Below are 26,243 nucleotides of genomic sequence, written 5' to 3' on the forward strand. Positions count from 1 at the left end.
CAAGGTGACGTCTTCAAATGAAATGTTTTATGCAATCAAAATTCCAAATCTGTTCAGTTTACTATCATGTATGACAATAAAAAGCCTTAAAATTTCACATTTAAGAAGTATGAAAGCAGCAAATGTTTTCCTAAAATGATTATTTGATTACCAAAATAGGTGCCAGTTCATTTTCTGTAGATCAACTAATTGATTAATGGACTAACTGTTGCAGGACAAGTGTTGAGGTGTTTTGGATAAAAACATCTGACAAGTTAAGAAGTGTTCATTAGGGGTTGACAGATTTTCGGCCTTAACGATTATTATTTGGCTTTTTTTTTTTTTTTTTTAAAGTGCAAAGAAATTGTCAGCATTGGAGGAACTTTTACTTTGTAAAACCTCAGGAAGCTGTTTTTATTTATTCATTTTCTTATTACATTTTACTTGACTTAATAAAAAAAAGTTGCTGGGAACTTGAAGTTTTGATTAAACATTTTCTGAAGGCATTTGAACAAAGTTTTGTATCAGAGTTTGTTATATTCCAAATTCTAAATGATGACAGAAAGATTTATGTTTTTATTGTAAATGCATATCGCTTTCAATTATTGCTTATCGGTTTAATTGTAAATAATCAGTATTTGTATCGGCCGTGACAAACCAATATCGGTCGACCCGTGGTGCAAATGCACCCAAACTTTGATATCTATACAAAATCAATGCTTGTTTTAGATGCCGTAATTTGAGGTAAACTTTTGTGCACAAAACAGGCTTTTAAAACACACATCTGCTTTTAATGTTTTTGCACAAGCAGCCATACACACAGGAACCTTTTCTGATGTAAAACAGTGACAAAAATGCAAAATTATGACTCAAATGTTGAAATATCTGATCTGAAAAGACATCATCAAGACCTGTCAAAGCATTCAACAGTTTCAGCACTCAGCGCTGGTACTCGCAAAGTTTTACTGGGAACTTAAGTGAAGTAACACAGTGAAATACTACTGTTTATGACAAATAAACCGTTGTACCAAGGGGGAAGTTGTAAGAGTAGAGAGAGAGAGAGTGGCAGCAGGAAGGGAATGATGGAAGGAGATAGAGATGTGGGAGTGTGGTTAGAGGGGGGGGGTGGCCCGACCCAAAATAGCCGGCTCACATGTTTGCTGTGTGCATGGTGAGCTATGAAACCAGCAGAAAGGCCTCCTGCTGAATGCCTGTCTAATCTAATGTTCACCCTCACCAGTAATTTTTGAAAATTTGATTGCCAGTTTTCTGTCTGTACGCACGTGTGTATTTGCACGTCTTTTCCAATCACAGAGGCTCTCACTTGTCAGTTACACCCCCCCACTCCTCCCACTGTTCCCTCTGCACTCATTGTCTTCATCATTGTCTTTCTCGTCTCCGTAATGTGAACTGATGTTAGACAGTGTCTCAGGCTGGCAGAAGTCCAGTAGGGAAAAGGTCAGTGACTAGGCCCGTTTACTCATCTACGCTCATTTTTTTGGGCCTAGTGTACGTAAGGGGGTGAGTGAGGCGGGTCAAATCAGATTACACACACATACACACACACACACAAACACAGACAGTAACAGAGCAGACAGCAGATATGGCCCTGCAGCGTGTGCATTAGATCCAGAGCTCTGTCTCGACCCGTCTCTGACTGTTTCGTCTAATATCCACTGACTAGCCGCAGCTTCCACAGTTGTTTCTTCCTCTGCATGCACAGAAACAAAACTCGCCGACTCGCGTTGGGCAAGCCGAGACACAAGCATCCTACACATGCGGTCCTTTCAGTTAATTCCTTTCATTCCACAGTGTGTTTCAACACGCATGCTGGATTATTGCCTCTCTCCTCTCACTCGTGCTCTTCCATCCTCTCACTTTCTTTTACTTTTCTCTCCCACTCGATCTCGCTCTATCAATGTTGTGTCTCTGTGTGCTTAATCAACCGGGCCGTTTATATCAAGGAGGTCCCATGACCCTCTCCACAGCTGATCCTGGGAGCAAAGCATGCTGGGAGTCAAGTAGCTGCAAGGGCGGCATTGAAGCACGCTGTGATTGGCTCCTTGACTTTTGTGTGAGTGTGTGTGTGTGTGTGTGTGTGTGTGTGTGTACTGTATGCTGATGTGCAGTTTGGTGTTTTTAGGGTTACAGATTCACAGGCAGCCTGTGTTGGCCAATGGAATATATGGTAAGACATTCAAATGATACACTAATCAAAAACGCAGCATGACACAGTGGCAAAAGGGTTGTTTCTCCTCAAATACAATGTAATGTCACATAGAACGGTCAAAACGCTCATATGCAATATTTAAATCAGTGGTTGTAGAGCGATTTAGAGGTTTAAATGATAGATAGAAATCCGTTAACCTTCCTGGAAGTCATCATTTGGCCATTTATCTTCAAAAAGGTTCAATACTGACCTGAGAGTTAATGAATTGTAAATTCAGGGCTGCATGATTACAGCAAAAAAAAAAAGAAGCTCTAAATTAGTTTATTATGACTGCAGTTTTCAGCAGGGGTGTAAACTCATGACTCATTTTCAATAAATCACGAAATAAGTCTTCTTGGGACGTTCCCTACGTTTCTTTTTTCAATTTATTCTAATTCAACTCTATTACATTGTGAAGTTTAAGGCTTTGAAATGAAAAAAGCAGAGCTTTGTGTGACCCATTTAGATTGGTTTCTCAGCAACAGCACAGAACAGGACCATTATTCAGCAGATTCTGAACAAAGAACTGTATACATTACAGTGTTGCACCCCTACAGATGATTTGAGGAAACAAACTATTTTAACTACACATTCGGCATCTCATTTGAAACTTTTCCGCCTGCAGCGGTCTCAAATGAATATTTGAATATAGCAAGGATGCCAGTATTAACAGTCATGTGAAACTGGAAGCTAAAGTCACAGTGTGTAGTCATGCATGAGTAATTGTGCAGCCCTGTCAAATTTATTGTGGTTTGAGTGAGTTATTAACAACTACACTCAGTTGCCACTCAAGGCCCAGTGTGCAGGATTTATGGGGATATAATGGCAAAAATGGAATATAATGAAATAAGAATGTTTTCATAAGTGTGTAATCACCTGAAAAAAAATAGTTGCGATTTTGTTACCTTAGATTGAGCCATTTATATCTACATAGGGTGAAGGTCCTCGTCTGTGGAGTCCGCCATGCTCCACCGCCATGTTTCTTCAGAGCAGATAAACCAAACATACCCATTTTCCACCAGATCAGCTCTTGTTTTTGAACCGATTCCACTCAGGACTCTTCAAACCTTGGCGCTATCAAGTGAGCCAGCTGGCATTTCCTCCAGTTTTGCACAGGACCATTGTAATCAAGGATGTGTCATCAACCCAGGGCGTTGTACAATAACAGAAGTGAACAGTTGCAGCTAAATCAGGATTACATTGATTACCTGCAAAATTTTGATCTGTCATTACAAAATTGCAGACATATACAGACAAAGTGCTTACGAGACCACTGCACGCTCTTTGTTTCCCGCCGATTTCTGGCTTTATTCTTCCCAACGCTACCATCATCCTTTATTTCTAATCAATTGTATTTGAGACGCTCACTGATGTCGTCATGGCTGCTATTTTTTGGCTTCAACTGAGAGCCAACTTTTTGGGTTCTGAACCAAGTTATTTTTGATCCGAACCAGTTCCATGTTGGTGGAAAATGGGTAATACCGGCTATAGATAGAGCCCTGAGTTTTTGCGTCAGCAACCATAGTTAGCAGCAATGAGCAGTGTCGGAAAAACCCAGAATTTTTCATTTTTTTATTCTTTAAACATGAAACTGCTTTATTCAGTGTTTGTACTGGTTTAAATCACCTGGTTTTGGAGAGGAAGATACCCGTGCGGATAAATCGATTCCTTTCTAAATGCCTGGATCAGAAAAAAGGCGAGCTGCAGTTAGCAGGTGCTCATTGCAAACAGGCTCAACATTGTTAGAGAAACACTGATTTGTAACGTCAAACGTCTTTATTCACTCTACTTGCCGGTTTAAATAACCTGGTCCCTTTTTTTGGAGATGAAGACACCACTGCCAGTAATTTGGTAGTAGTTAAAACCTCCTAAAAAATAACCATTAAAGACTTTCTAACCGGAACAAGTTTAAGTTGGTTGCTATCTGCAGTCTTCACCACTAGATGGCCTAAATCCCCCTAAATCTTACACACTGCTCATTTTAAGTACACCAATTTAAAACTAATGCAGTCTAATACAAAAGTCCTGTGTTAAACCCTACCTTCACTAATGTGGTAATGTTCGTTTTTTTGTCGGGTCTGTTTTAAAGAGGTGTTGGTTGAACTTTATGGAGGCTGCAGTTTGCAGACTCTTGCATTAGACTGCATTTGATTGATGCATCTAATAAGCTGTCAACTAAGTATTTTTTTAACTTAAATTCAGGATAGCACTTAAGTTATTAATTTACCCAAAAAATATAAAGTTCTTAAAGAAATTTTTTTTTGTCATCAACCCAAAGCCACAGTGTGTTATGCGTTTGGTTAGAGGCATGGTGCAGGCTACAGGGTGGAGGGGTGGCTGTCCTCAACCATCACTTTCTTACCCATCTCTGGGTGGTTTAAGGTGATGGTTTTTACCTCAAATGACACCCCAGCTCTCTGCAGTTCTCTGCCGGTGTAGTGGTCAGACGTAGTACTGCAGGGACTGTATATTGGGGTGTCATTTGAGGACTCCTTGCTATATCCACTTCGCCGTGTCCCCGTGTCACTCTTTGGGTGGTTCCTTCTGCTTTCCGCAACACTGCCTCCTCATCAGATATGCTTGAGTGTCGGGACCTATCTGTGGGATCTCTGCTTTCCGTTTGCTTTTCCAGAGTCACTCGGTTTTTATTGTGCTCGTCTTGTGTAATTACCTGTCCTTTTTTCCCCGTAGAGAGCACTAGTTATGTAGTAATGCAGGGAATGGTTATTATGTGAATGATTTTCAAATATTTGTATTTGTCCACTTTCATCAAGGTTATTTGGAGTGACCTCGTGTCACTCTGCACAGCCCGTAGAATCCCTCTGTGTGTCTCCATCCTCTCTCTCGCTCTTTTTGTCCCCCTTTCACTCTGTCTCTCAGGTTACCAAACATGAATAAGGGAGGAGACTTGAATAACCAACATGGACAACAACCCCCCACATGCACATACAAACATACATACTCCCCCCCCCCCCTCCTTTTCCATCCCCTCTTCCTCTTCCATCTCCATCTCTCCTTGTGTGCATTAACGTGCAGGAGCGCAGCATCTTGCTGTGCATACACATGTACACGGCTAAATGAGTGAGGCTGCAGAGAGGTGGGGGGAAGGGGAGGAAACAGGAAGGAGGTAGGATGGGAGAGAGGGAGGTGGGGAGGGCAGAGGCAGCAGCCGTGAGTGTGAGTGTGTGTGTGTGTGTGTGTGTGTGTGTGTGTGAGAGATAGAGAGAGAGAGAATGGGAGGCAGCTTCACCCACCCCAGACTGGGAGGAGGGGGAGGACAGACAGCGTGCGCGTCCCTCTAACAGACAGAGGTGAAAGGAAAGTGGGAATGAGAGACAGACGTGAGGGGAGAGGAGGCGCACAATGAAGGAGTGCCATTGTCCATCCTGGCAGCACTGCCATTTCACCATCTGCTGAGAGAGAGAGAGAGAGAGGAAGAGGAGGAGGAGAAGTAAAGAGAAAAGGAGGCAGCCAAACGGAGGAGAGGATAGATGGAGAGAAGCTGCCGGCAGTGACTTTGTGAATTAATCGAGCGGAAGAGCGGATCAGAGGAGAAGCACGTTTTTCAGGGAGTGGACGGACGGAGCGCCAGAAAGAGGAAGGAGAGGACGGATGACCGGACTGTTTAAACATTAATGTGGTTCTCATGTGAATATGGAGCCCAGCTTTAGATGAATCACCATGGATTATCAACTGTATGCTTTTTAAACCAAAACAAAGGGAACTATTTATGCTTTGCCATTCATTAAAACAAAGAAAGAACTCTTAGGGAAATTAATTAGACTCACTTTATACAAAACAGTTTGACTTGTTTGTTGTTTTTGTACCGATAGACTCTCTTTGTGACTTTCTATTCTCTATGAGCATACTCTGCAGGATGTTATACAATCATTTGTTAGCTGCTGCACAGAATATTCAGGTTGTTTTTATGCAACTTTTCTAAACATCTGTCTTGTCTTTGAAAAGTGACTTGTTCCGTGTAGTTGTTGTCGTTTATACTGTCATTAGGCACGTGATTGTTGTCCTTTTGAAATAATATCAGACGGTTTTACATGCCCCAGGTGGAGACAGTGCATGCAGCCGACATGGGATGTCAACATTGATTGGGTTTTATGGCTGGCGCGACGCCGGTCAAACTTTGATCATTTCCTGAAACCTATTGATCTCTCTAGGAGTCTTTAGTTTTTGCTCCTGTTGGCTGAAAGAAAAATCTCCAAAAAAGGAGCCTTTGATGCAGCAACTAATTGCTGTCTTGTGATTTGACAAAGCAACTATCTCTTTGTCTGAAGATTTCTGCGGCTGTCGGGACTTTTCAGTGTATATCCTCCGCAGGCATCTCTTTTTAATGTCTGTTGCTATAGCAACGAGCAGCAGCCGCAGACTGAACAAGATGTAAAGTTCTTTTTCCTTGTCTTATCTTTTTCAAACTGGTGCTTTTCCATTAGGTAATTGTATATACTTAGTAGATAAGAAGGAGTGGAATTGAGAAGTCCAAGGTTGTGTGCAGTTTTTAGACTTTTTCATCCTCAGACAGGATAGTGTTGTTTTTTTTTTTGTTTGTTTTTTTTTCTTTACTAGACAGTCTTTGTCTATGCGGAGCTCGGGAGTCTCTGAGAATCAGGGTTGTTTCAGGTCACCTGTCTCCCCCTCCCCATTCTGTGCGTTAGTCTGCGAGGCGGCGCAGCTCCGCTTGTCCTCATCTCACCTTTTATCAACGGCTACTACCATCTTCATCAGTCAAGCTGATGTGCCATTATCAGGAATGGCTGGATAAATTAGATTATCGGACTGGTTTCACTTGTACATATCACTCTGTGCAGCTGCGGGGCCCCGGGGCCACTAATCACCGATCATTAGGTGCGCTGTGTTAGTGACAGTCTGGTCTTTTTGCCGTCTGTGTGGAGGTGACTCAGGATTTCTCCTCATGTAGAGGGTCATTTCCTCTGCAGTCGCCTGACTTGACCTACACTGTGTCCTGTGCACTAAAACATCCCCAGCAGGGCGAGGGTTAACTCTGTTCACTTCAGCAGTGTATGGGAACACACCTGCGATTTTCCCACTCTAGTGTCAGTTTCTGTTGCCTTTTTTTAAAGTGCTAATTCCCTCCCAAGACTTCATTTCTGGTTTTTATTAGGAGTGTGACTGTTTGTTCTGCATGCTCTCTGATTGTCCAAATACAGCGTGTCTTTTTGTGACTTTTCCAGCCATACTTCTTTACAGCTTTTCTGGAGATCATCCCAGCCTGTCTGGCAGTGCGCGAGTGTGACTGGATCCTCCATGGTGCTTTTTGGCCAAGACCAGATGGATGACTAGCTAGAATCGCTAGACAATCCCTCTGTGGTGCTAGACTGGTGTAGGCGACTGTTCCTTTGCCATTCGTCCAGCGCCCACTACAAGCTGGTCGGCTGTACTTGAGACTCAGTTAAGTCCTGAAATGTTAGTGTGTGGAAAAATCAACCTTCTCGCTTTGAGTCACTGAAACGTCGGTGCCAAATTTACAGCATTGTGTAAGCTGTCTAGGCAAGGAGTGTGTAAACCTTGCTCTGCTTCGAAGGGAGTAAAGGGCAAGAGATTGTAAATATGACTAGTGCCTGAACAGCACTGAGGCCAGCCAGCTTGCTGCAGGACTGTAGGTGTAGCCTTGCCTCCTCCTGAGGTCAAACCGCTGCAGACTGTTTTATTTGTGGGACTCTGCAAGAGACTGTTACTGTAAACAGACTGTTGTTTGCCTTCTAGGTTGGACTATGCAGAATGCGAGGTGTCATGCGGCGTCTGTACGGTAGTTTGTAATGGAACTGAGAGCTAACCTGCTGCTTGACGAGCCCTGCCTTAGATAAGGAAGAGTATAACACTTGGCTTGTTCATATCATATGGGGCTGTGTCAACGCTCTTCTCTCAGGTAACTGACTACAATCTGGGCTTTGTTATTTGAACCTGGCAGATATAAACTAACAGGGTGAGAGGAGAGATCAGCGTAACAACAGAGTGCAGTTTTAATTGAGCATTTCCAGCTGGGTGAGCGAGATCACGCTCAACTCTGACGAGCCTCCAGCACCATTCAGGGAACCCTGGGCTGGGAGTTCAAACCGGACAAATCAGGTCTCATTACCATCACAACAAGCCCACCGGTAGTCGTCATCAGCCAATGACCTACATTCTCTGGTGTTACATCACCACCGTGCTACTGCAGTGTGTGTCACTGTACCAGACGTAGACAACATCTCAGACTACCACTATCTAATGGTGCTCCAGTAAAAAAAAAACAAAAAAAACCAACAAAAAACGAGGAGGCCACTTGAACCAAGGCAGCCTCGCTTGTGTTAGCCATATCAGGAACTTCAGTCAGGAACGGGCCCCAACTCTGCCGGCCCAGTCTTAACTTTACTTTTTTTTCTGTTTTTCAACTGGTGTCTAAAAAAGGTGACCATGCCTGGCCTCTAGCCAAAATCAAAGTTCGAGAGGCGGACAGACAGGGATCACCATTAATTTATTAGACAGGGGGACTGTTAAACAGGACAGCCTGGAGAACGGGAGAGCAGACGAGGGAGGGGGTGAGGGGGAGAGAGAGATCATCTGGAAGAGGAGAGAGGAAGTGGTGGCGCGGGAGAGGGCGGAGGCATTGGAGAGACAGAGATTGGCAGAGTATATCGTGTGGAGGAAGAGAGAGGGCTTCCAGGAGAAGAGTAAAGACAGAGAGAAGGGAGGCAAGGGTGCAGAGAAAGGGAACGAGGCTGTGCCAGAAGTGATCTGGAAGAGGAGAGAAGACGAGGAAGAGGGGAGGGAGAGAGCGAGGGCCATTCAGAGAGGACATGAAATCATTTGGAGGAAGAGAGAGAGGGAGTAAAAAGAGGAATCCGCTGAAAGATTTGAGATGCCCTTGAGAAGTAGGTGTTTAAGGGAAGCGTGCGACGTTGGATACTAGCCATACGTCAGTAAGCCTCCTCTCTCTTCTTTAGCAGTTCTGGGCTTCATTGAGCTCTGCAGGTGCTCACTGTACTATCGACCAATTGGAGACAAGCATTGTGTGTGTGTGTGTGTGTTGCTGCCGTGCTCGTGCGCAGCCCCCTTACGATCCCCTCGTTGGCTGCTAATAGGATTTTTATGGGCCCGTGTCAAGCAGGATAGAGCTGCCAAGGGGAGCCGCTTCACACATGCACGCTTGTGCGCACGTCAGCACACACATACACTGATAATCTGAGAAGCATTGTGGGAAGGGAAGGTTTATACTGCCTCACGCATGTAAACACATCAAGTGCGCACCCCTCAGTGCAGTAGGACACATATGCGAGGGGGGCGTTGAGAGACAATCACTTGTGTTGATTCTCCATGGTGCTGCCGACAGCTGGATAGCCGGCCCTCGCTGAGAGGCTATTAAGTCGGGAGAAGATACTCACAGATATTGTTTTACATTATGGCAAAAACACCAAGTTGAACACTTTCTGGAGAGCTAAGACCGTGACATCATCATCATCAGTCCCTGGGAACACAATGAACTGTGATGCAGATTTAAAAGTGAACTGACGACAACATGATCCGCTCTGGTGCACTACTAACAAACTTTTTTCATCTGCATTCCACCTTTAACTGGGACACCCCACTTTTCCTCTCCGCCTCCCCTCATTCTGCTCTCATTGTGGGTGAAGCCGTTTTTAAAGCAGTTTGGTTTCGGCCGCCCGGTGATGAGCGGAGGACAGACAAGCAGACAGATGGATGCGGCTCTTATGCAGAGGGAGACAGACAGATGGCTGTGTGTCCTTTTCGAGAGAAACTTTGAATACTGAGACAAAGAGACTTTGATTGAATCACTAGAGCCTGTGTGGACTTGTGCGGATACAAAAACTGACGCTGCAGATTCATTATGGAGCTTGTCCCAAAAACCAAGTACACCCACTTTCGGAGTGAATCGCTGAGCTCGACTGATGAAACAAACTCCAATCCATCACCGTTCCCTCCTTCCAGTCCCGCCACCCCGCTCACTCCCTCCCCCGGGTTACCTTCCTCTCTCTCCTCCTCGTCTCTCACTCCCATCTTGCCCCCCTCTTCTCCCCGCCCGGCAGAGAACAGCCCCACCACCCTCTGCTCCTTCTTCCCCAGGATGGGATCCCTTCGCCTGGGTGTCTCTGCCACCCTTCTCCCAGGACTCAAGGCCTCGAGCAGGCCGCAGCAGCCTCAGGCGCCTGTTGAGTCCTCCGGGGACGACCGGAGCAGCTCTAGCTCCTCCCCTCCGTTTCATCACCCAGTTCCCACTTTAACCGCTCCTTCTCCCCCTCCCCGACCTCCTCTGCAGGACATGAACCGGCTGGGAGGGGCGTCCAGGAGGGCACGGGTGGAAGGAGGGCAGCTGGGAGGAGATGAGTGGACGCGCCATGGCTCCTTTGTCAACAAGCCCACCCGCGGCTGGCTGCACTCCGACAGTGTGGTCAGCACCACCGGTGTTTCCTACAGCGTACGGGTAAGCGACTGGCACACTCTCGCTAACCCCCGGCTAGAATACATAATTACACATCTCTCTTTCCAGGCAGTTTCTCTGCACATATACACCCTACTCTCACATTTTTAGAAACTGACACAGACGAGAGGAGAGGCTTTCTTTCATCTGTTGTGCTCCATCTGTCCAAAGGGACTGTGATGCAGGAAATGTCTCATGCTAATGTGTTGCCTTCCTGTTTCCTGGGCAGTACATGGGCTGCGTGGAGGTGCTACAGTCAATGAGAGCGCTGGACTTCAACACCAGAACTCAGGTCACCAGGTGAGATTACACACTGTGCACTCTCTTAAAACGATAACGTGTAACAGTTTTTAATGGCTGTAAAACAATTTAGATGGTACGTTGACTTGTAATTAAGAGATCGACCGATATTGATTTTTCAGGGCTGATACCGATTATTAGTACCTAATGAGACTGATAGCTGGTATTTGGAAGCGATATGCATTTACAAAAACATGAAAATCTTTCTGTCAATACTTTGAAATATAGAATATAAAAAACTCTAACAAACCTTTGTTTAAATGCCTTTAGCAAATGTTTGCTCAATCTGAGACTTTTCAACATCAGATACAGCAAGTTCCCTGCACCTTTTTTATTAAGTCAAGTAAAAATTTAAATAAATTAAAACAGCTCGAAAGGTTTTATAAAGTAAATACTTTCTTTGCACTTATTAATTAATCCATTTGGCAAAATGCCAAATGCCAGATATTGACCCCGATAATTGGCTAGACTGATAATCTGTTGACCCCTTGCTGTAATACAATTTAGATGGTACACTGACTTGTAATAGGGAGCATGGCGCCTCTTTCATTCTCCATGACCTGAGCGTCTGCTCTTGCACGATGTAATTTACATCGTGCACAATGTAATTTACATCGTGCAAGACTAGCTTAAGTGTCTCAATTAAATTGAGTGTAAGAAAGACAGAAAGAAACAAAGCTAACATAAGCTCACTATTCTCGGTATTAACATCATGGCAGAGGTGAAGAAACCAAAGAGGCGTCAGTGTTGCTTTCATGCTGCCCCACACAGTCACCACTTCAGCAACCAACTACATGCAAGAGCGTTCCCCTAAAAAACCCGTCACTCCGGGTAATCAGTCACCAACATTATCAGCTTTTCCATCTTGTCTTCTTTCTGCTTCCATGATAACAGCTTTTTATCAGCTATAATCAAGTGGCAACAGCCAGAAGTTTAATACAGTGAATTCTGCATGGCAGAGCAAAATCTGTGCACGTTCACGTGGGCGGCGACTGTTTTTTAACTGCCACGTCCGAAATCGCTTCCACTCTGTGGCCTTCCCTTCATAGAAATCACTGGAGGCGGCAGTTTACCGTGAAAATGCCTCATAACTAAAGAACCGTTGTTGTCAAAATGTAAACCTCACACACCACTAGTAATGCATCAATTATACCTTGTAATTAAGTAAACTAATGCACGGTTGTACTGCCCTGATGCAAGCTGCAGTGATCTATTTCATGGCTAACAGGAATACAACAACAATGCAGAGGTACGTTAGTGCAAATGTTGTTTATGAAACATTACGACATAAGCTGCATTCTTATTGGCGTCATCTCTGTCTCACAGAGTTTTGCAGTTTATCCAGTGTCAAAAGTCACATACAGATTCTTAGTAAACTAAGTATATGGACCGACAATGCTAGCACTATTTCAACAAAACTAAAACTCTTCAAAGTCATTTTTGTTTTTATGTTCATTTTCAATGCCACAATTAATTAAACTATGCAGATTTGTGTAATATCCTGTAATATAACTCTCCCCTGTCAGTTGACAGGGGTCTGTTATGTCATAATTGTCGGGTACAAATCCTTCAGCTTGTCAACAAATGCATGTGCAAAGCTGTCCACGAGATTCTGTTAGACAGGAAAGACACCGGTAAAGTTACAGCCTACGTCGCAGTCTTGCATAAATAACATCAGCAGGGACATACACACTACTGTCGGATTGTTGTTGTTTTCTCGTTAGAGGTGACACAGATCACTACAACGTCAGGGCAGTGTAAACAGTTTGCCACCCTGTATTTACGAGACTCACCGAAGGGGCACCGAATAGAAAAAATACTAATTCATGCATAATGTTGCTTACATTTCTCACTTGTGCATGTGTGGGCGAGATGATCAAAGTGCGGTCAGATTTAGAGAAGCACAGTTCACCTCTCACTTATTTCTTTGTCTGTTCGCTCTGTCACTTGCACGCTCTTTTTGTCTCACTGTATCAGCTTATATATGCATGTGTGTGTGTGTGTGTGTATACACGCCTGCAGCTCTCCCAGCCCCTAAATTAGAATGTCCTGGAATCCTGGTGGTTTCCTTCTGGTTTCCGTAGTGATGTTTGTCTCTGTGGTAAAAACGAGCAACAGTTAAGGGACGATAAATTCAATCACCCACTGCCAGATCTCATTTATTCCGCATAATTGCGAGTCCGGGAAGGTTCAACGGTTAATGACATGCTACTGCAACTAACTTGCACGTTGTCACTGTTTCAGGGAGGCAATTTCTGTGGTGTGCGAGGCCGTGCCCGGAGCCAAAGGAGCCCAGCGCAGGAGAAAGGTACACAGCACACACACGAGCACACACCCTTACAGTGCATTATTTATTTATACGGCTTAAGTGGGCGGCAGTGGGGAGGGTTTTCTGCATAAGAGCTAGATTTAGCTTGATTGTCCACTCTGTGGTCAGTTGGCTATTCAGTCACACACACTTCCTCACACACACGTACACAGATCTTGATTTAGGCTGATTGTACACTTCTGCGGTTAGTGGGCTACTCGCAGGTAATTACCAATCACTCTCTGGTCTCTCTTTTTCCCGCCCTCTTATCACAAGGGAGGCTGGAGAGGTGGAGTAGTAGCTTGTGTGGAGCCATGGTCGAGCCAAAGAGGCACTACAGATGATCAGACAGTCTGCTGTGTAAAGCCTGCGTGTGTCTGCACACAGTATTTCTGTAAAACTCAAAACATCCTCCCAAACACTTCATAAAACAGGTGGCTAAATCCAGCGGTCTGTTCCTGTTGCAGGGGTTGACCAAGGAATGTCTGGCACAGCAGACAAAACACAGCTATAGCATGTAAACTAGAATAGATTCAACTAGTCTAGTCCCTCTGATTTGGCTGGACTGAGGTTAATGTGGCTGAGTATGTGCATCCTGCCCCGATGCAGTTTCTCTCACAGCTTACGCCAAATATGCCGGAGTAGACATGGACGAAAGCCATGAGAACAGGAGGAGGATTGGGATAAACGGGCTGGCACAGTAGTGCTGGCGTGGTCCGCCTGATGCTCTTGGCCCAGCCTTCAGTATGCGAACTGTCCTGTCTGCTCCCCATTGGTCACAGTTGGCCTTGGAGACAGGATCACTTTCACAATTGCAGCTGTTCTTCCACTCCCACACACACAGGCATTTCCACACATACGCCCACAGGCTCATGCGCAGGCCGGGAGGACTCAATGGACTACCGTGCCTTGTTGAAGTTAAACAAAAACAAACAAAAAACCTTGTCTTGTGTTTGTGCACCCTGTTTGTTTGTTACTCATGGACTTTATCTCCGTCCCTCACAGCCCTCCTCTCGCTGCATGACCTCCATCCTTGGGAAGAGTAACCTGCAGTTTGCCGGCATGACAATCAGCCTCACCATCTCGACCAGCAGCCTCAATCTGCTGGCCTCTGATTGCAAACAGGTTAGACTGAAAACCAGCTCTCTCTCGAAGCCGCTCTCGTCTGTGTATTTTTCCTCCAAAACTCTGTGTTTGGGAGATTTGTCCCTGACCGCCAGAGATTTGACTGTGAGTCAGAGATGCATCTGATTGTCAGAGCTCTGTTGTAGCCAGAGGTATGTTTGGTATCCAGAGTGCACTTAGCCTGTGCAGTTTACTGGAGCAGAGTAAACCTGAGGATCTCTCTGCTTGAGGGATTTCATGTGGATTTAAGGATTACACAGACACACTTTTTAGAGATTGACTTAAGGATGCCAGTTGTTAATGAAATTCCAAATGTTTTTGTTTGTGTCATCCAAATTTTTGTTTCATTTTAGACCGTTTAAATCTTTAATTCTAAATATTTATATTTGTCTTTCAAAGCTTGTTTTGGTGTGTAAATTACATAGTTTTTGCTCATTATTAATATATCTATGAAGCTGAAGTACTTGTCTTGAGATTATTGGCAGGGTTCTTACAAATCCTTAGAAAGTCTTAAAAGTCATTAAATTTATTAATCTAAAAATAAAGCCTTATGCCATGTTATAGCATGGAAAGAAGTTTTTTTTGCTTGTTACGATGCATTATAAAATCTCAACATTTTTGGTAACATCTGTTGTTTTTTTTTAAAGTAATTTACCAAATGTTTCTCACATTAACGTCACGCAGAGCAGGATAGTGGAGCTAACAGTGCTCATTTTGTCTCCAGCTGGGATGCTCAGAGCAAAGGACCCACAAGGCAAACAAACCATTGCAACGGCTATCTGAACCCTGCTACAACGCGATTTTGCAGTGAGAAAATATTAGGCTAAATTGAGCAAAAATCCACATTATAAGTAATTTTATATGAAGAAATGATTTACATCACAAGTAACAAGATTTATCATTTACCCTAACTTTAACCGCCACTTCATAGCTTTAGAGCTAGCTAATTGCTAACTTAGCATTTCTGCTTCCGCCTCCGGGCCAAGGGGTGAACGATATGGCGTACGAGTCATGTAGCTGGTTGGCCGGTCACACAGCTGTTCCGGCTGCAGCTATGCCCTCTAACAAATTATACAGAAAAATTGGCTGTTAGACCAAAATTTTTGGCTGAAACTGGCACATATGATGCTTATGAGGCTCCGTCATACATAGGGAGGTCATACATAGTCTAAGGTTCAAAGGGTAAGTACATAAACCATTTCACATATAAATTACATTATGAACACATAATGATGTAAACATCATTCAGATAAATGTACCAATCCATTTGGCAACAAGGCTTTCCTCCCCTCTATTTTTCTACCTTTCATTTTAGGCTTGGTACATTTTCCTGCAAAAAAGTTAAATCTCAACATGATGTGAGTCAAGACAGTGAAATCCCACAGGCTGGTTAGAAACACAAAATTGGCAAGAAAATATGTCAGGTATAAATCTCTTCTCTGGATCTCCACCATGCCCAAAGTGCTACATTTTTTTTCAAAATTTGAATTAGGTCATCTAACTTTTTACTAGACCAAAAAAGTAATGTTTTATGTTACAATAAACATTTGAAAACCTTTAGTATTCTAATATCGGTTCTTTTTTCTGCACCAGTGATAGCCAAAGCCAGCGGCAGTATGTTTTCTTTTTCTTTACATTTTGGTGGTCATAGGTCAAGGTTAATATCACTTTGCATCCATCTCAGTCTTGTGTACATGATATTTCAAGAGCACCTTGAGGGAATTTCTTCAAATTTGGCACAACCGTTCACTTGAACTCAAGAATGAACTGATTAGAATTTGGTGGTCAAAGGTCATGGTCACTGTGACCTTGCGTCCATCTCAGTCTCTAAATTCAAGGAGGCCTCTATAGAGTTTCCTCAAATTTGGCACAAACGTCCACTGAACTTAACAAACACATGATGATGAACAATTACATGATTAGAATTTGCTATTGTTTCCATGTAAGTGCAACTTGACAGGTTTGCAGTGGCGTACAACCACAAGTCGGTAATACTAGATTTTTTTTCTAGGTTTAATTTGGCTATTGTAAAATTGGTTTTAAATTTCATTCCAGGTGGCGTTTTAAAAAATCTTTAAAAGTCTTGCCTTAAGCAGTAGGAACCCTAATTGCAACAGACATCAAAATTACTCCTGCTCCTTTCACTCAGTTAATGATGTAATCAGATTTAAGTCAGCTGAAATTTTACAGAAGGTTGGACCTAAATGATATGAAAAATACATTTTAAATTGACTCTGACATCAAGGAAATATCTTAACAAACCACTACCTAATTCAAGGTATTATTTCTTGTGATGTGATCATTAGCGCACTGTGCCTTGTGACCTTCTGGGGATGCCCAGATAAATTTAGACCTCCTCCACTTTGTTTGCCTCATTTATTCTGAATGCAGCGCAAATCACTCCTAACCATCGTCCTCATTTCCACATCGCCACGGGGCAGAATGTGATCCTCCTCCTATGAGTTAATAGCTGCTGAATGATGTTTATTTCTTTGGGGAGATGGTACACAGCAGTGCAGTTCACCCGCATTAAGACGTAGTGCAAAGAAGCGTGCCCCTTGCATATATCCATTCACAAATAAAGCCTCGGATTTAGACCACACATTGTGCACGGGGCATTAGCAAGTGTTGATGGTGTTATTGATCCGTCGCGGGCGGTTGTTGCAGACTGTTAAAAAGGTGTTCCATCCATCGTCCCACTTAGTTTTTATCTCCGCTGCAGTTGATGCCGCTCAGTGGAGGGGAAAAAGCACATTTCTCAGTAATGATTCCACATTTGTCTCTCCATCCACATGCTTTCATCTCACTTCCCACATACTTCATGTCACCCACGTGCTCTCCTTCTGTCTCTCTCTTCCTCTCTCTCTTTTTCTCTCTCTCTGTTTCTTTCTTTTTCTCCACAGATAATCGCCAATCATCACATGCAGTCCATCTCCTTCGCCTCTGGAGGAGACCCAGTGAGTCACTCTCTCTCCCTCTCAGCCCAGATCTCACTCTGGCTTTTTTCCATCTTTCTTCAGCCTGCATATCCTTCCTTCCTGTCTTCTGTCATTGTCTATTCCTCTGAATGCCACTCACTCTATCGCTGCCTCGCTGGGTTTGCAGTCCGTCTCTTCCAAAGCTCGATCTCGTTACTTCCTGTCGTTTCTCTTTCAGCTCAATGTACGTTTTTAACTTCTGTTGTGACTTTAAGACTGAAGCTTTTGCTTTATCTATCTCTCCTTGTTCTTTTCAACTTCTCTATCCTAAACCTCCCTTCCTATTTTTCTTCCAATCAATTTTCTCCCTTCCCCCTCCTCCCCTGACTGTCTTACCCTGTCTCCCTCAGGACACGGCTGAGTACGTAGCATATGTGGCCAAAGACCCAGTCAACCAGAGAGGTGAGCAGAAACAGCAAAGTGACACCTTCACTCAAACAGGATCTGACAAAATACACTCTTTAAAAAAAAATCCTGTCCAAGTGATGTTGAACTTGTTCAGCAGAGCTCAGACTCCGATCTTTTGGTACATAAGTTACAAGTTTTCTCTCTTCATTCGGCCCCAATGGATAGTGAAACTGCAAATACTGCAAATACTGTAAATAAATAAACAACTTATTTTATTAAAATATAAATGAATCCTGTTATATAAATGATATGGCTGTTTTTCATTTTTGTACCCTTATTTGAATTTGACACATCGCCCACTGGAGCTGAAACATTACAGACCCAGTGTGCAGACCGAAGGAGGAAACAGTTCATTTATCACTAAATAGGCATAGCAAGTAACAGCACTGTTTTTAATTGTTTGGCTGATGCTGCTTTTATTCATGCTTATGTGTTAACTATGTGAACATGTGGGTTGATTTTCCAAGCAATACTGGAAAAAGGCACAGTACTCAGTTTTGCATTCACAGAGCTCAGGAGCAGCTGAAAAAATGCACTCAAAACGTGATAACATAGAAAATTCTATCAACATGTAAAACCACTTTAAATATTGTATATGTTCCCCATGTGATTCTGCTATTTAAAGAGCACCTATTGTGTTCATTTTTCAGGTCCATTCTTGTATTTTGGGTTTCTACAAGAACATATTTACATGTTATAATGCTCAAAAAACACTTTTTTTCTCATACTTTCTGTGCTGGTACACCAGCATTTACCCTCGGTCCGAAACACTTCTGTTCTCTTTAAGCCTCTGTTCAACGTTTCTGACGCTTCCATAGAAACGTTGAACAGTGGCATAAAGCAGCAAAAAATCACCAATTAAAGTTTCTAAATGCAGCTGCAACATGATTCAATATCAGGAGAAATTAACGACATTAGCAACCAAAATGACACGTTCCCTTAATGTTAGCATAAAGCTACAAGTAGCGTTGTACTCGCAGCTGGGAGAATGACTTTAGTAGTATTGTGGCACTTCTTACTATGATAAATCACCAATAAAAGCTTCTAAATAGAAATTCCACATCAAACCTGCACCAGCAGAAATATGACCAGAATCAGGAGAAAAGTAACAAAATCGGCAACCAAAATTACATGAGACCCTGATGTTAGCATGTAGCCACATGTAGCAGTGTACGTAATGGAAACACTTGCAGTAATGGACCTGGAGCAGATGACCATATAGAGATATCCATCAAACGGGCACAGGGATTACTTTAACATACATTTAACCCATTGTTTGAAAATTTAGCTACATTTGATATGAACTTCTGTAGCATTGTATATATATATATATATATATATATATATATATATATATATATATATATATATATATATATATATATATATATGACAAAAATGAGAAAAAGCATGCTCCACCTTTAAGGGAAAACTAAAGTGGGTAAAGTGAATGCACTCTTTCTTTGTCAGTAATTGCTCCCCATATTGTCCTGTAGCCAGGCACATGTAAATGAAAGTATTGCTGCTGAAAATGCACATGCATACACAGTCTGATGCTTTGCCTGCAGGTCGATATATTTGTCTGAGTGAGTGCATATTTAATTCAAGCGCATAATTCTGTAGCTTCCTTATCAGTCATGTGTGCCTCCTCTCCTTCAGCATGTCACATCCTGGAGTGCTCAGAGGGTTTGGCCCAGGAAGTCATCAGCACCATCGGCCAGGCCTTTGAACTGCGCTTTAAACAGTACCTAAAGAACCCCCCTAAACTGGTCACACCTCATGACAGGTAAATGTGAAAAATGCCTCTCACATGAGCTGAAAATCACAAGCTTGTGTTTTTTTTTGTCACCCATAATCTGTTTCTGCTTTTGTATCTTTTCTCTCAGAATGGCTCCGTTTGACGGCTCTGCATGGGAGGAAGAAGATGATGAGGCTGCTCCACCTCCCGACGTCCCTTACTATAATAATTTTCCCGGAAAACAGCCTCCCCCTGGTGGACTGATTGACATGAGGGCCCGCCCAGGTGCCACGCTGGTGAGAAAAGTGCACACAAACACAACAGGAGGATGAGATACTCATGCTACAACATGTCCAAACATACTGCAGTGAAGAGCTGATACACATGTAAGGAATTTAACAGCTGAACAGTATGTGTCAGAATTTCCTAGTTCTAAGTCTAGACAATTAAAAAGGCAGTAGTAACCCAGCTGGGATTGCTCGACAAATCATCTTCCACCTTTTGTAACCATTTTAATAGAAATCTATTTGTGTAGTTACAGGAGTGTATACCCACATGTGGCTGTGACTCATTGTTTGTTTTTGTGTTTGCAGCCGTATGGACAGCCAGGTCAGAATGACATTCACAAGCAGCCTCTGCCGCCTTTACCAGGTGAGTCTCTGCCCGTCTATCCGTCATTCACAGTAAATCTAGAGACGCTTGTCATCCAGACACAATTTAGTCACACTTTTACCCCACTCTTTGTTTTGTTTTATCTTGTTTCAGCTGCTTAAAAAGCCATTAAATGTACTGATGAGGAAAACGGAAGATGTTCCAAGGTCACTGATGTTTTTCTTTTCTTGTAGTGGGTGCCAAAGAGGGGGGACGAGAGCTATTTGATGACCCTTCATACGTCAATGTGGACAAACCCCGCCCCCCGGTTGCAGCTAATGGAAATGCTCACAGAGATGCTTTTGACATGAGTAAGTGCCTCGCCCGCTCTCTCCATGTTGTGTTGTGAATATCATATTGATAGATAAAGAAAAAAATGGACTGCTGTACAAAAAACACGCAAGTAGTGCAGACATCTAATCAGCTAAATAACTGGCAAAGGTGATTTCTGGTAAATGATAAGATGCGTCATCAAAATGACTAGAATTACTGATAAAACATGTAATTATTTTGCCATGTGGAGGGAGTCGGGGTTAATTATTGACTGAGGAGATGAGCAGAGTAGTGTGTACTGTACATTCCATATGACGGGCTAATTGAAGAGTGGAGCTGCCCGCAGAAGGCTGCCTTGGAGGAAGATAAGGGAATTAGAGTGCCTTTGTCCATTACAGGGGCATTTTATGTAACATGATTGGTTGGCTGCGTAAAGCCTTTCACATTAAAGACACAGTCCACTATCAGTGTGCAGCACGCAACTGTCAATTTATGTGGCTCACTGGGATAAGGTCCATTCATTTTGGGTTCAAACAGGAGGAGGATTCTTCATTTTCTATACAGATATGCATGTGAAGTTTGCAGCAGAGAAAAACAATAATATAAATGTGCGTGTATTTGTTTTTCAAGAACCATTTGATGACGCCCTGGGAGTGTCCGGGCACGGTGGCCCGGGCTCGGTGACAGCAGCGCCCCCTCTGGTGCAGCAGCTGCAGTGCGAGGCCTGGTTCCATGGTAGCTTAAGTCGCAGGGAAGCAGAGAGGCTGCTGACCCGCGATGGGGACTTCCTGGTGCGAGAGTCCGGGACCACGCCCGGACAATACGTGCTCACAGGACAGCAGGGGGGTCAACCCAAACACCTGCTACTAGTTGATCCAGAAGGAGTGGTGAGTCGGGGGAGGACATCCTACACAAAAGAAAGATTAAACAGGGGATGGAGAGGCATGAATGAGCAAATGATATATTTGAAGTAGTGTTTTCCTAACATGTGGTTGTATTAGCCATTTGTTTTCTCAAATGTAGAACTTCTGTATTCCTATGCAGCGCAGCTGATCTGCATCAGGGATTACATTAACTGGCATATGCTGGCTTTCTGACAGTATCACGTCCATTTGTCTTGCAGATGAAAATATCATTGATCAAAATGTGCAGTTGGAAGCATGCCAAATATATAAATACGTTTAGCAATTGCATATTTATTAGCCTAATGTTTTGTGACCTGTAAGAAATGTAGCAGTAATGTAATTTTAATGAATTTTTAATGAACTTATTCTCATATTGTGGCTCTTACACTATTATTTGGCTATTTAGAAATATGTCCAGTTGTTGATCTGTACGATCGGCATTGAACTGAAATGTGTTACCCTGCCAAAAGGTGTTTCCCTACTGTTAATGCATATTGCTGCCTACATGGTTAGGGTTAGAGCTAATGGTTTGGCTCTGGTTTGTTTTGTCAGGCTTTCAGCGGTTTATGCAGGAGACAACATATGCAAAAAAAATTTTAAAGAATCTGTGATTATGACAGCAATGAAGAAATGCTGTCAGTCCAAGCTATTCCTTTAAATTCGCCTTAAATTTTATTTATTTATTTTTTCTTTTCTTTTTTTCTTTTAGGTTCGTACAAAAGACCATCGGTTTGAAAGTGTGAGTCACCTGATCAGCTACCACATGGACAACAGACTCCCCATCGTATCAGCCGGCAGCGAAGTGTGTCTGCAACAGCCTGTAGAGCGCCGGGCCTGACATTACACACACCAATGAAATACTCCACCAAATACACACACACACACACACACACTCCTGCAGCAACTCAACACAAGACAAACAAGCCTCCATTATGCTACGATACACACAGCAACACTACACTTTATGTACACACACATATATACATGAACACACATGTACACACCATTGCAAAGAAAGCCAAAAAAAGAAAGAAGAATCACCAGTTTCTCTGTAAAATCATTCACTTGCTGCTGTTGCCACATATTCCTGTCCTTTCTGAAAGCCAAACTGTGACCTGCAGTCTTCGACCCCCCCCCCCAACAACTATCAGGTGCGTCCCTCCGCAACAGAGGAGCACTGCTGCAATTTCTCCACAGCCTACTGTGAACGAAGGAGGAGCCCTTTCAGAATAGGGCAGAAAAAAATACTTTTTTACAGAAAAAAAAATCCTACCATGCAATTTATGAAAAAAAGGAACACTTTATTAAAACATGGAATCTTGTGAAAAAAGAAAAGTGGAACTGAAAAGTGAAGACAGGAGCACAAATGGGACATTGGAGTGAAATTTTCAGTGCTTTTAAGCATGTGGGAAATGATTTCCCTCCTCAGACTGTTGCTGGAGCATATTTGGCAAAACATAAACTGGATGGCGATGGTTCTTTGTTTGAGAGACTGAACTGGGCTCGAACATAAACTCTCCCTTCACTGGAGCAATTCAGCAGCAAACCTGACTTTGAAAAAAAAAATCTGCCTGGTGAATATGCATAAAAGTGTTTGCTTCCAATCTTATCAGGAGGGCCACCCTACCCGCAACCATCTACTCCCCTTTTCATGGACGTTTGGACTTTAACCCCTGGAGTGATACCTGGTGTTGATGAAAGCCTGTATGCAAAACTGGGGGACTGCTATGCCAATGTTCTTTTATTTTTCTGTTATCTTGGGATTCATTACTTGTTGGACATTCTGAGTTTAGGATAACTGAAACAGCTGTATCTCCCACATCCCTCCTTAAACACAGATGCACCTTTACACACACACACACACACACACACGCGGTCTGCACCACCTGTCATGCCAAAGATCATGAACTCGGGCGCCAACAGCAGAGAAAGCCATGACAATTATCAGCAGTTATCTGTCTTGTGTGCTTACAGCATTGGGGGTTTAGATTTAGAATTCATATTAAAATGGGCCTGTTTTAGAGGGGAGGTTTAAAGTGATTGTGCCTGAATACATCAACAAAAAGGAGGATTTTTAAAGTGCGTCGATGTCACCCACAAACACAAGAACAAGTACGTGTAGAGAGGCAGAGCATTTTCACCTGTTGCTTTTCCTTAGTACGTGTTTGCACTGACAATCTTTGGGTTATATCTTTAAAGAGGATCCTGACTGAATGAAAAGGAGAGCATTTAAAGAGGAGGAGGACCCCTTTAAGCTTTGGCCGATGAGAAATGTTGAAACGTTAAAGGGACTATACATTATTTATCAGAGTGAGGGGGTGGTTGTGGTGGTGGCTGGGGTGTGACTTCGTTTTTTTCTCCCCGGAGCTACAAATATTGTTCTGTGACTCTCCCTGAGTGACTAGGGGAAAATAAATGACCCTTCCTTCATCATAGATAACCATATTTCACTGTGGCTATAATAAATGGTGTGGTATAATTATTTTTAAAGAAAACGTGCATTTAAAACCAACTTGTGGGTTTTGGGGTATTTAAAATAAATACAAAATATAACCATTTTAAGGTGAATAGCCCTCCCCTAAGCTAAATCACACAATAACTCTCTCCCTAGTGCTTAAAAAAAGAAGAAAAGAAGTGCCTCCCCTGTTTTACACAACCCCCTCCCCTCTCATAAATAACAAGCAGTCCCTAAGTGCGATGAATTCCCCTCTGCAAAAAATGATGCAAGATATGTCATTGTAATGGTTAGGTAATTATGTGTATTGTGATGTTGCTTTATTTTTTAATCACTTGAGGGAATATTATCCTTTAAAAAAAATTAAGTGGTTTTGGGGGAACATGAGGACGTTAATGTTTTTGGAGCATTGCTAAGCCAAATGGTGCTCCTCAGTGTGCTGTTTTCACAAACTTTTGAGGATTCTGGGGGGGAGAAGTTCCCGTTATTGTTTCTCCTTTCCTCTTCCTCCTCCCTCAGTTCATGATGTTGTTTTTTTATATATATGTGTTTTTATTGTGCCTTGTTTCTTCAATGCAGTCACGTCACTTCAATGCAGTCACCTTATGTACTTAATTCAAATGTAGTGGACTACAGGAGAATCTCACACAAGCCTCTCAGTTAAACAAAGACTCTGCAAAAACGACACTCCAATAAACACACACAGACAGATCCAGTGATGGCAATCTCCTCGGATGCACATTCTTGCATTCAGCTTATAGTCACAGATACTTGATGTCACCATTGGGAGGGGGGTATTTCCTCACCATCTGTAAATAACATCGACTTTTTTGACTGGTCATATTAGGATCGGATCATTGTTTTCATATCTTTAATGACTCGTTTGATCAGAAACGCAGCACTGAGGTAGCTCTTAATAAACCAATTGAACTTGTCAAAGAAACTGAGGCCAAATTCTTGAAACATGAGAAGGGACGTTTCAACCTAAACCTGAACTGTCAACTAGTCTGTAGACCCCGAAGTGGGCTCATATGTAATATAACATGCACACACATGCCAGAGTGACAGCTGGGTCAGTCAGGAGCTCATACTTCGCCTGTTCAGTTGTTTGTAGGTCAGATAGAAAAACCAGAGCTTCAAAAGGGATGCTTCGGATTTTTTTAAAGTGGGGTTGTGTGGGATGCTTATCTATTGTAAGTGTATTATATATAACAGATAGCGGTCAGCGCACCCCCAGTTTGGAGAAGCAGACTGGAGTCCGATACGAAAGCTAAGCAATGTATTGCTGTGATTGGGGGCCAGCAACAAAATGCCTTTTAGCCACCTAAAAAATGTCCGACATGAAAAAATCTATATCAGTTTAGGTGTATGCTAAATCGAGTGTTTTTTCACTACTTAACTTTTCCTTCAGACAACCCGTTCTGAGAAGAAAGTGGCTTCAGTTCCCTGTCTGTGCTCTCATCAAAGCCACCAGACTCCATTGACAAAAATAGCAATTTTACCTCACTGAACATGGGATCTGACGGTCTTTTGCTGCTTGATCAGTAAATTAGTTTTCATTATTGTGTGACTTTGGTTAATCAGACCTAAACGTTTTAAACACTGAAGTCACACAGTAACACAAACAAACCAACGGTTTGAGGCAGCGGTGGACCAGCAGCTCCTGTGTTCAGCAGTGTAAATCACTGTTTTTCTCAGTGGAGTCTGGCCTGGAAGAGAGCAATGTAACAGCTTTATTTTCCTGTTGGAAATCACTGTCTGACATTCAGGTTAAGCAGTGAAAATATTCAAATATAGAATACACTTAGACTGATATTGATTTTTTCTAGGGGGGAGTTTTTTAAAGGCGGATGTAATGCTTTTTTTTTTTTTCAAAATTTGCTGACCTCTTCACAGCATCTTCCATGTCAGGCTCCAGCCTGCTTCTGCCAACTGGCAGAATACCAACTGACATCTACTGTATGTAATATGCTCTCTATTGATAATTGTCCCATACAACCCCACTTCAAAACATCCAAACTATCCCTTTAAGTTCCGTGTATGTGTGCTGAAACCGACCCACCTGACCCTCTGCATCATAGTGAACCAGTCCCGTGTTACCATTCATCACAGATGCCTTTGTTGCATGAAAATCCTTTCAAAGAAATGTGTTGTTTGTCGTCGTCGTCGGTGGTGGTGATAGTGTTGATGATGCTGTTGTACTTTTTAATTTTGTGAAAGCCAAAGGTTACTTTCAAAACAGCGTGCACAGATGTTGATTTTTACTTTATATGTTTCTGTTTTAATACTTTTGTTGTTTTTAGGGAAACATTTCTGTTTACACCTGTATCTGAAAATATAGATTGCATATATAAATACATATATCATTCATCTCTCGTTGTGAGTCCGGCTTTTGATATGATAAGTGTGTGTGTTTATCACTTTGTTGGATGTGTTTTTTCCGATCTCTTTAATTTTTTTTTTAT

At 42.7% G+C, this 26,243-nt stretch overlaps 1 protein-coding gene across 2 annotated transcripts; it reads left to right on the forward strand.

Moving 5' to 3' along the window:
* Positions 1–5,373: 5,373 nt before the first annotated feature.
* Positions 5,374–26,154, forward strand: shc1 (SHC (Src homology 2 domain containing) transforming protein 1). Of its 2 annotated transcripts, XM_042489672.2 has the most exons (12): positions 5,377–10,640; positions 10,867–10,937; positions 13,182–13,245; positions 14,251–14,370; positions 17,274–17,327; positions 17,699–17,750; positions 19,416–19,542; positions 19,643–19,790; positions 20,088–20,145; positions 20,340–20,456; positions 21,049–21,305; positions 22,033–26,154. In XM_042489672.2, exons 1-12 carry the CDS (start codon positions 10,047–10,049, stop codon positions 22,159–22,161), a joined length of 1,791 nt encoding a protein of 596 aa, XP_042345606.1. In that variant the 5' UTR covers positions 5,377–10,046; the 3' UTR covers positions 22,162–26,154. The 2 variants fall into 2 exon arrangements, with proteins under 2 accessions (XP_042345607.1, XP_042345606.1); XM_042489673.2 differs by lacking the exon at positions 17,274–17,327 and having other exon boundaries at positions 5,374–10,640.
* The last annotated feature ends 89 nt before the right edge of the window (positions 26,155–26,243 follow it).

Source organism: Plectropomus leopardus, chromosome 11 (assembly GCF_026936395.1).
Source record: "Plectropomus leopardus strain MGB_pleo_1.0 chromosome 11, ASM2693639v1, whole genome shotgun sequence".
Classification (NCBI taxonomy): Eukaryota; Metazoa; Chordata; class Actinopteri; order Perciformes; family Serranidae; genus Plectropomus; species Plectropomus leopardus.

Bases quoted from the DNA above. Each gene is read 5' to 3' on its own strand.
- shc1 (XM_042489672.2), top strand. From the start codon at position 10,047: ATGGAGCTTGTCCCAAAAACCAAGTACACCCACTTTCGGAGTGAATCG. The intron at 10,641-10,866 runs GTAAGCGACTGG...TTTCCTGGGCAG, and splicing joins GTGTTTCCTACAGCGTACGG to TACATGGGCTGCGTGGAGGT. The intron at 21,306-22,032 runs GTGAGTCGGGGG...TTTTTCTTTTAG, and splicing joins TAGTTGATCCAGAAGGAGTG to GTTCGTACAAAAGACCATCG.